At 46.2% G+C, this 10,812-nt stretch overlaps 1 protein-coding gene and 1 long non-coding RNA gene across 2 annotated transcripts in view; one reads left to right on the plus strand and one right to left on the minus strand.

Moving 5' to 3' along the window:
• Window positions 1–10,812, plus strand: part of LOC114622634 — a 24,648-nt gene that overhangs the window by 6,904 nt on the left and 6,932 nt on the right. The gene's annotated exons all lie outside the window — the stretch shown is intronic.
• Window positions 3,693–10,812, minus strand: part of Zbtb24 (zinc finger and BTB domain containing 24) — a 14,240-nt gene continuing 7,120 nt past the window's right edge. Inside the window, 3 exon segments of the mRNA XM_028769046.1 lie at window positions 3,693–4,354; window positions 4,357–5,078; window positions 6,714–6,795. Coding sequence (XP_028624879.1) covers window positions 4,242–4,354; window positions 4,357–5,078; window positions 6,714–6,795 — 917 coding nt within the window. The 3' untranslated portion in view covers window positions 3,693–4,241.

The raw sequence follows: 10,812 nt of genomic DNA on the forward strand, positions 1-10,812 counted from the left end.
GGTGATTACAGTGACACCAGCTCCATGCAGAGGTCACTCCTTCCTGTGAGAATGAGCCAGGCTAGGGAGATTTCAGTTTTAGAGGTTATTCCTATTTACAAAAGCAAGGATAAAGGGTTTCCTTAGATCTCATGAGGGTTTAGGCTGAAATTCAGAAACCGAAGATAAAAATGTAGCTTAATGCTTATAAAACAAATCTGTCCTAGACTCAAAATACCCTTACTTTGAAAAATAGAAAGCAAGAAAAAAAAAAAAAGCCAACTCACAGAGGTTGAGGGAGTTAAGGTATGCCCACCTTCAGAGTAACTTCTATCTGGTTGATAAATTTTAATTTCACTGTATAACTGCAATGGTGCTGATCCTTTCTGTAGGAGAGACACTAATTCTAAAGTACGTTTGATTGTCAACCTTTCAGACACAGACCCTCACTCTTAGGTTTAACTTATTTTTGTCAAGGCAGTATAATGGGATCGGCCAGCCTTGGGCCTCAGTTCCGGCTCTGCTACTCTACGGCTTTTATCTCTTTGGGCCTCACTGTTCTCATCTATAAAATGGGCCTAGTGATAATAATAGTACTTACCTCAGAGGAATGTCATGAAGAGTGAGCAGGTTGCTCCTATGGGTTACAGGTGTGTCCTAGCACAGTCCCTTCTCAGCCCAGGAGCCCATCAGCACTGAATTGTCCCTTGTCCCATCCTCCCTTCCAAATCTGTGTTGAAGCCCCAACCCTACTGCCTCCAAGGAGGGTTGTGTTTGGAAACAGGACCTTTCAAGTTACAGAAGTTACAAATTGGATTCTCAGTGTGGGCTAATGCAGCATGCCTGGTGTCTCTGAAAGGCGGGAGGCTGGACAGAGGGAGGAGCACAGAAGACAGAACGAGCAGGAAGCCAGGGAAGAGGTCTCAGACATCAGATCTCTGCCAACTGTCACGTAGAAATCTGTGATGTTGACAAGGCAGTGCCCTCTATGTGGGCCCAGCAAAGGCCATGCCATGGCCAGAAAGGACCAGTCTCCAAACCACATGGTGTCTTAGGAATTCTGGTTATTTTGGGGTTTGAGACAATGTTTCTGTGTAGCCTTGGCTGTCCTGGAACTCACTCTGTAGACCAGGCTGGCCTCGAACTCAGAGACCTGCCTGCCTCTTGAATGCTAGAATTAAAGGTGGCAATGTGCCTTCCGGTTTTTAATCAAAAGCACCAGTTCCAGGGAATCTGCCACTCTCTTCTGACTTCTCAGGGCATATGACCCACAGACTTACATGCTGGCAAAACACTCATAAACATAAAAATGAAACAAACCTTTTAAAAAGTTTGTTTTAGAAACCTATGAAAAAGGAGGTTCATTCCAAGGGAGAGGGTATGTACTGAGGACACACCCAAATATAGGGTGTGTATTTGGGCCTCACTATTCTCATCTGTAAAATGGGCCTAATGATGATGATACTTACCTCATAGGCATGTCATGAAGAGTAAGCAGAGAGTAGTAAGAGGAATGAGGGAGCTAGGGCAAGACAGCCATCACTCTCTGATTCTCCTGTGAGCCAGTCAGATAGTGCAGTCAAGGCTGGGACTGAATCCTGTGCTACAGACAGTGTGGAGGGGCTTATAATGTAGCCAGGTGAGCCAAGGAACTGGCCTTGACTTCTCAAAGTTAAACCGAAGTATTTCTTTCAGTTATCAAAAAGTTGTCTGAACTACTTGATAGACACATCTGGGTTTTTAATCTATACATTGTATGAAATCTAAAGGCAAATCAAATGCCAGTAAACACTGTTGCCAAAACTGATATGTAGGCAGTGTGAAATATACAACTTATCTTGAGGGTTTTATATCAAGGGGAGGATTAAAATCTCATTAATTCAGTTTAATATTAATTACATTTTGAAATATTTGGTAATAAATGTTCTAGTCACATTCTACTACTGCGTGAAATACCATGACCAAAGCAAGCTGGGGAGGAAAGGGTTTACTTGTAATCCATCCCTGGTAAGTCAGGGCAGCAGCTCAGGGTAGGACACAGTGGACTGTGGCTTGCTGGCTTGCCCACCGGTGGCTCGCTGGTTCATGCATAACTAGTTTTTAATACAGCCTGGAGACCACCTGCTTGAGGAATGGTGCCACCCAGGGGGTGGGCCCTTGTTACATCAATTAACAATCAAGGCAGTTTCTCACAGACCAACTTGAGCCAGGCCAGAAGTTCTCAACCTGTGGGTTGCAACCCCTGTGGGGACTGGGTGTCGTTTACAGCTGAGGAGCTGCATTAGGAAGGCTGAGAGCCACTGTTCTAGGCAATCCCTCAATTGCTTCTCTCTGTGGCGCTGTAGAGGCCGTGCTGACAATGAAGACCGAGCAGGATGGTAGATTAAATAACTGTTAGGATTAATGTCATCTGTTGTTACATGTGGCTTTTGAAAAGTATGAATTCCCCAGTGCTGAGGACGGAGCAGGCTGTGCATGCCGGGATGCACTCCCACAGAACTGCATCCCAGGCCTTGATTTCTGTTACAGGGTTTAAGTAGCTCAGGCTAGCCTTATACTCAAGGCACCCCTGCCTCCACCTCGCAGTCCTGGGATCAGAGGCCTGCACTACCAGGTTGACCTCACAGAAATTTATTTCTTAGTGCTGAGGTAGACTGTTATAAAGTAAACTAAACTTGTAACCAGTCATGTAGGCATACGGACTACGTCTGCAGTCAGTCACTTGAAAGGAGAGACATTTACCTCAGCCTGGACATCACAGAGCAAGACCGTTATTATACATATGTATAGGCTGAGTCTCCTACACCAAGGCCAAACCAACAGCCACACAGTCATATTTCTGGATAACTAGCTATCTACAGGGGGGAAATTTTACTTTAATACAATGTAGAATTCTAGAAAAACTGAGTATTGGCTGTTTTGAAAAGATGGTAACTACTTTGTGCTTTACGAATGAACGGACTAGAGGAAGGGCTCGGTGGGTAAGACTCGTATCTAACCCATGCTCACACAGACAGTGAACGCTTGGCTTGAATGACCGAAGTGTGCTAATACTAAAGTAAGGCAGTATTTGTAAACAGGTTGTTCTAGTCAGATCAGATCCCACGTTACTAGGTTGATGCATACTGATACAACTTGTAATTCAATTTGTAAATTATGTATAATAAAACACAACTTGGTAAATACAGAACAAAGATGTTCTTGCTAACCTGAAGAACCAAGTGACAGTTGTCTCTTTCATTTGCATGGGTGGAAATTCAGGTCATCTAAAGTAAGAACGTGGCTGTGGAGGAGACGCTGAGTTCACACCGACTGGGCCCCTCCACCGTGTTCCTAGCACCCTCTTTCTCTTCTCAAGCATGGCTGCCAGCTTCCTGAGAAGTCTGTCAAAGACTTCAGCTAATGCACTGATCTTGAAAACATAACCCACACATCACTTAACCTTTTGGTGATGATTTGAAAGTCACACAATCAAAGACACAGGCTGGCTAATTTCCATCTGAGGCTCAAGGTTACGTGGGGTGTTGTGGGGTGTTGTGGGATCTAACCTAGAGTACAATAAAGATCCATCAGTGTATATGGAGGTTCTAAGGTCAAACATATAAATCAGTATTTTGCACTCAAGTAGAATTCAGCAGTGTATTTAGGACTTATATTGAAGAAACTTTTAACGTTCCAGGTAATTAAGAATCCTTTTTGATAAAAACCAAGTATCACTATCTGACAAAATTTGGTTTATTTGGAATGAGTATCTTGATCCAGTTTTATGCTTTGGAGATTTTTTAAAATAAAATTTAATAGCCTGCTTCTTAAAAAAATGTATAAATCCATGTTTCAAAGAAAAGTTGAATGCAAAAAATTTAAAAGGACTTTGGCTTTTGTGTCATGAGTATGGTTTCTGAGCATGAATCTACCTTCAGTACAACATGGTGAGCCCACTGTACCACACAGAGATAACATTCAAGAGGTGCTCTCCGAGGGGTAGAAGTTGATGGAGGAAGAATCCCTGATTGCTGTCATCACTTACAGTCAGGCCTGACTTGGTGGAATGGCAATCATACTGACAGCACTAACCGGATGGAGTCCACTATGCCCAGTGAGTTGACCTCTGCATGACTGTTTGTTCTAAACAAGACCATACTCTATGGCTGTGGACATTCAACACTTATAGAAAAGTGGAAAATCAATGCCTCCAAAGAAAGCCTGCCAATCTTGAAGAGACATAGTACATCAAAGTGGAACCCCTCATCAATATTTAAATGCTAGATACGAGTTGGTAGTATACATAAGACAGATTCTGCCCTGATGGAGCCCATTATAAAGAATGGCAGGGTCACATCTTTAAGGATCTGTAAGATGATGGCCCAAAGGGCCATCCTGCCACTGTTGCTCCAGGGGAAGGGTCCAGTGGAATGGTCAGAGGCGCTTCGGTCAGCTCTGCTCCTGGCCTAGTGGAGGGGAGAGGGGTGGCTCGGGCTCCTGTGTCAGCTGCAGGTACTGAGTTGGCTGTCTGCTCTTGGTGGGCGTGGAGGTGCTCCAGCGTCTCCTTGGAAAGTGTGATTACATGCACTGGCTCAGTCTGGGAGGACTCCATCTGGCTTCCGATCATACTGAGGCTCTGAATGTGCTCTGCTTGCTCCTGCTGAGCTGACAGGATGAGGCCCTGCAGTTGTTCCGGCTGCTGTGTGAGCAGGGTGATGCTGGCAGCCGGGTCTGTGGCCATGTTCTGAGAGCCCTCGGCAGCTACAATGCTAAGCCCCTGGTTGGGGCCTGGCATGAAGTTAATGCTGTGCACAGACTCGGTTACGAGAAGCTGAATCTCCTGCTCCCCTGAGGTGGAGAGCTGGTATGGCTGCAGCTGCAGACTGCTCCGGACCTCGTCGGCAGCACTGCCAGACGCACTGCTGGGATCCGACGTGTGCCTCTCTTTGCTGTGGATTTTCAAGTGCGCCTTCAGATTGTCTAGGCGAGCAAACTGTAAGCTACACTCAGGGCAGGAGAAAGGCTTTTTGCCCGTATGTAGGATGCAGTGTCTCCTCTTGGCACTGGAGTCAGAGAAGCACTTGCCACAGATGCTGCAGGAATATGGCTTTTCTCCTCTGTAAGAAAACACACACAGAGACACTTGCTTTCTACTTCCTGTTTCCTTAGGCAAAGCCATCAAGAGGAACGGAATGTCAAGCACCAGACCCTTGAGTGCTCACTGTGGCTTTAATGCCAGTGACTCAATCCATGTCAAACCTTGAAAATACTCTAACTCTGCTTCACAGTAAACAAACAAACAAAACAAAAAACCAAAACTAAAAGAACACAGACTGATTCCTAAGTCACAGGTTCTACCAACTTATGGACTTTGAGTGAGCCACTTCTATGTGCTTCAGTTTCAAGTCTCAAAAATAAAAAAGGGTGGGGCTGGAGAGAGCACTATCTGCACCGACTGCTCTGCCAGAGGTCCTGAGTTCAATTCCCAGCAACCACATGGTGGCTCACAGCCATCTCTAATGGGGGACCCAATGACCTCTCCTAGTGTGTCTGAATACAGCTACAGTATATCATATAAATAAAGTAAATAGATAGATAGATAAATTTTAAAAGGGGTCTTAAAGGGTGTGGGGTGGCAGATGGGACTTTGCTATATGGGCTGAAAGTTTGTAATTTTGTTGTTCTGTGTTTCAAATAAAAAAGTAAACATTCTGTACTGCATGGACAGTTCTATTTTGGTTTTAGTTCTTACAGCTTTTTTTAGACTTTAAAGGCCAATTAGGTATGTGCATATATATTATGATTAATATCAATATTGAAACAATTCAAGCAGCTCCTGATTAACTTTCTTTTTTAAACATTTATTTATTTTATGTATATGAGTACACTGTCCCATTACAGATGGTTGCTAGGAACTGAATTCAGGACATTTGGAAGAAGAGTCAGTGTTCTTAACCACTGAGCCATCTCTCCAGCCCCTCCTAATCATGTTTGAAGCTTTTAGATATATACCTTAATCCAACCGGGGAGTAAGTTTTCTGAACAAAACATTTTGTTCAAAAATACTTTTTCTTTTGGATGGAATTTTCCTATGTAATCCCGTTTGGCTTCAAACGTACTCCTCCTGCCCCTGCCGAGCAAGTGCCGGGCTTGTAGGCACACACTATCATAATCAACTCTAGGTAACGTAAATTCTTTTTCTTCTTTTGAGACATGGTTTAACTCTGTAGTCTAGGCTACCCTTGAACTTGTGGGCACCCTCTGCTTCTACTCCCAAATGCTGAGACTTCCAGGGTACCATACTTACTGATGTTTGTGTGTGTATTCTGTCTTTGTGTGCACATGGAGACCAGAGGTTACACTGGTTCCTCCTCTGTCACCCTCCCTAGGCCCTAATGTTTAGTTTTGACTGAAGATTTAAGCTTTAGACTAGCTTCCCTCAATACAAATTAAATAATGAAACCAACAATGCAAATTTTATTGGTCAGAATCAATAACACTGATTTCGCCTAAATGAGAAATTTAATTAATGAAAAAATAAAATAAGCCATACATAAAATTCTATCATAGTACCAACTATAGAAAAGGCTTATATATACTCATAGGACACCCCACAGAATGAAACTTTACTGAAGACACCAGGGGTGGTGGCTTACACCTGTAATGCTCAGGGCAGAGAAGCTAGAGTCCGGGTTTGGGGTAACATGCGCTAGAGTGCTAATCTTGTCTTACCCCAACCCAAACCAGCTTACCGGTGGATTCTGATGTGAGTCTGAAGGGAGCTCTTTGCTGTGAAAGATTTCCCACAGATTTCACAAGTAAATGGCTTCTCACCTTAAAACAGGAAAAAGAGGAAAGTGTTTGTAAGTGCCACCCAGCATTAAAAGACAACCATTCAAGCCATTTGACTCTCACAGTGGGAGAGGCCAAAGGCAAACTCCGTTCGAGTGCGAGAGCACCTGAGCTCCATGGAGGCCAAGGGGACGCAGAGGTGTGGCTCCTTCCAGGAAAGCTGAGGAGAAGCTGCTCAGACGTGGGGAACAGAAGCACTCGTATTTACTCCCGCATTTTCTTTTCTTTTTTTAATATTTATTTATCTTACATACATGGGTGCTCTATTTGAGTGTATACCTGCACACCAGAAGAGGGCAGCAGATCCCATTAGAGGTGGTTGTGAGCCACCATGTGGGTGCTGGGATTTGAACTCAGGACCTCTGGAAGAGCAGTCAGTGCTCTTAACCACTGAGCCATCTCTCCAGCCCACTCCTGCATTTTCTAATACTGACTCTTGCCCTTCTGTGGAACTTCTGGGCTAGGTGACCCACTAGAGCTTGAAGGGACTCCTGTGAACTAGAGGGTAGTGGCCTCCCCACACTAACAGACATTCACAGTGGCAGCAAAGGCTTGAACAGCCCCATCTGCAGCCAGCAGCCAGAGTTTTGGATAACACGTCACAGTTCTTCATACACCCCACACCTGCACATACACTCTCACTCATAGAGTCTGCTATTCCAGAAACTCTGCCAATGAATGACTTTCCCAGGGGTGGTGTAAGGCTCATTCACAGAACTGGTGTTTTCAGCGTTGGTTTGCACAGCACACATGCAACAGTGGACTCTCACCCCCAGGAGCAAAGCGAGGGGATGCTGATGTGGGCAAGAGGAGTCTGGAGAAAGCCAGCAGCAAGACACAGCCTCCCGAGAGGACAGCAGGGACGAGGCCGACCTGAGATGCTCTTTCAGACTCTACTGAACCAACTCATGCTCCAGCAGGCAGGGATGGACACACGGGCAAGCTGGATCAACCAGCAAGCTCACATCAGTAACTTTTATCACTGCAAAGGTTGAGACTGGGTAGCTTTCTAATCAAAGGTGGGGCCTGCCCAGACCGTGGTCAGTTTCCCCCTCTCACATGGACACGCTCTACTTGCATTTCAAGTACACAGAGAGCTGGTAATATACTTTTTTTGTCCTGAGTCAGCCACAACTTGCTGCTTTCCTGATTCGAGTCTCCACTCTGGGGAACAGGCCCACCCTCCTTTGTGTGGATCCGTCATACTGCACTGAGATTCTTAATGGATACACACAGACTCTGCTAGGTTGTGGTGCCCTGAGGGGCCCCAGAGCACAGGAAAACTGCAACAAGCAAGATGAGTTCATGTCAACACACAGGCACAGAAACTTTGTACCTAACCCACAGAATGAGGGAGGGTGTGAACGAAAAGGAGACTTCATGAACTTAGTCATATGACTAAGCAGGACATAAGCCACATTAGCATGGGAGCCTACTTGTAGAATCAGGATTTATCTACCACAATCTAAGGGACAGAGATGTTGGAGGGGTGCAACTGCTCCCTGAATATCAGAAGTCACAAGGATGGCCGCTGCCTAGTGAGGCACTCCCTTGAACTGACTGCAGTACACTAAGCAATGTGGGAACACTGCTATCAGGAAAGAGGTGGTGAGGACGAGAGAAAAGCATAGTCTACAGAAGTGGTGCACACTTAAACTCCTAGCACTCATGATGCTAAGGCAGGAGGACCCTGAGTTCTTATAGCAAGAGCCTTCCAAAAGAACAAACCCACAAACAAACAAGTAGCCACTCCCTGCTCCCCAGGCCTCTCTCCCACCTCCAGGCCTCCTGGAGTTTGCCTGGCTTCACTACATCCCCACAAGCCTGAGTGTCCCATGTCAGGGAAAAGATCCAGGTATGAGACATGAGCCAGTATCCTCTCATCCAGCCCCAGCAGAACCGCTGTCCACTTAGCAGGCTGCCTCCACCCTCTCCAAGGATACCCTCCTGGGGACAGAGACCTTCAAGGTCTAAGAAACAAATGACAGTCTAGGTTTTCAAATGAAGTATAGCTATGCTGGAAAACCCTCTGCTCTACCTCCTGGTTCAGGGTGGGAAACGGGCTGCTGCTGCCTCTTACCATCACTGAACTGAGTGCTGGAGACACACAGGCCACACAAAGACCCTGCCCTCAAAGAACCCCAAGCTTTTAATGGCTTTGGTTTATCCCCACTCCAGGGCCAATGTTTAATTTTGTTTTTGCATTTTACTGAACAACTAAACTCCCCACACATACTGTACTTTCTTCTGAGATGGGTTCTTTATATTGTTATAAAGGAGAGACTGACTCAGTTCTACCCCCAATACAAGGACTACTTGCTCATAAAATCCCACACCTGTGGTCTTAATCCTCAGGAGGCTGAGGCAGGAGGCCTCCCACTGAGTTCATGCTAGAAGCAGCTCCTTCCCTGAACTTCTCATCAGTTGGGCCACCGCAGCCCAGGACTGTCCATCTAGTTTTTCAGGGATTCCAGTTCATTGAAGCCTTATGTATTCCTATGTAAGCATGTCATTCTCGGCTGGGCCTACACCTCTCCCTGACCTCAGGCCCACATACCCAGTTACCTACTCCACACAGGCACATGACCTATCTCAGGTCAAGAATGGCAAATGCTATCTACTAGCCTGTTCCTCCCAGACGCTTTCTCCTCTCGCCGGTTCACCTGTAACCCACATCTAATCATGAGCGAAGCATGCTGACTCTTCTCAGAACCTTTCCAAACCAGGCTCCTTTGCTGCAGTCTCCACTGTCACGCAATAGACCAGGCCCCATGACTGCAGCACCCCAAGGGTCCCTCTGCTTGATGCAGAAGTCATACTATTAAGACTCTGCCACACCGTATCACTCTTCTTGGTGAGGCCATCCAAGTCTTCACTGTGGCCTCCAACTCAGCTAACATACTCAAGGGAATCATGGGATTGGGGTCTGGGTGGGGGACTTCTGAAGCTCTGTCCCAGCCAATTCAGCCACACGCTCAGGACTGAAACCAGGACTGCCTTGTATTTAAGAGGCTTTTCAAACGTTTGAGCTGTGCAGCATGAACAGACGAAGCTACGCCGCACGGCCTCGTGTTGTTCTGCGGTCTACTCAGCACGCTTCCTTCTCTAGCGCTTCCTTCTCTAGCCACTGCTCCTGCCTCACACCTAGGACATCCTCCCCGCATAGCACAGGTCTGGCTTCCTCCCTCCCTACCACACTCTGGTTTCCATCCCTGAGAGCCTGTGGGAAGCCCCCCTCCCACTTCCCTGTCCTCCTGCTCCACGCTTCTTCTCCAGGCTGCCCTGGCACCTGGCAGCTTTTTGTTTGTGCTCTGACTCTGTTCAAACGCTGATGTCACACCAGCAGGGACTTGGACATCTCATTGTCTGTCCTCTGGGCCCCAAACAGAGCCTGGTACACAGGAAATGCCCAGCGCATATGTACTGAAAGGTGCTTAGATTTCACAGACCCTACTGATGGTGACATCTGTGGGAGGGAAGGAGCCCGTGAGAAAGTCTGGCAGGTAAGGACACCAACCACCCAGACTGAAGGCCTCAATTTGATATTCGAGACCCACATGGTGGAGAGAATCAACTTCCACACACTGTCCTCTGACTTTCACAGGTAGGCTGTGGCATATGTGTGCACACAGACCCATTTACAATGACAGACACTGTAAAAATTAAGAATGCACAAAGCTAACTTTTATACAATTCACCCTTATAAGATAATTTCCCATTGCTCAGGTGATACACCCTGGAGAGACTGCTCAGTGGTTAAAAGCACTGCTTGCTCTTCCAAAGGACCTGAGTTCAATTCCTAGGACCCACATGGCAGCTCACAACTTCTGGAGTACTAGAAGTACGTGGAGCAGACACACATGCAGGCAACCTCCTACATAAAGTCAAATAAATCAATGGAAAAACAAGTTCTAAAGAAAAAGTCCTTGGAGTCGGAAATATAACATTCTCCAGATTTTAGATCTCTCTCTCTCTCTCTCTCTCTCTCTCTCTCTCTCT

This window comes from Grammomys surdaster, unplaced genomic scaffold, assembly GCF_004785775.1.
Source record: "Grammomys surdaster isolate TR1022 unplaced genomic scaffold, NIH_TR_1.0 190, whole genome shotgun sequence".
Lineage (NCBI taxonomy): Eukaryota > Metazoa > Chordata > Mammalia > Rodentia > Muridae > Grammomys > Grammomys surdaster.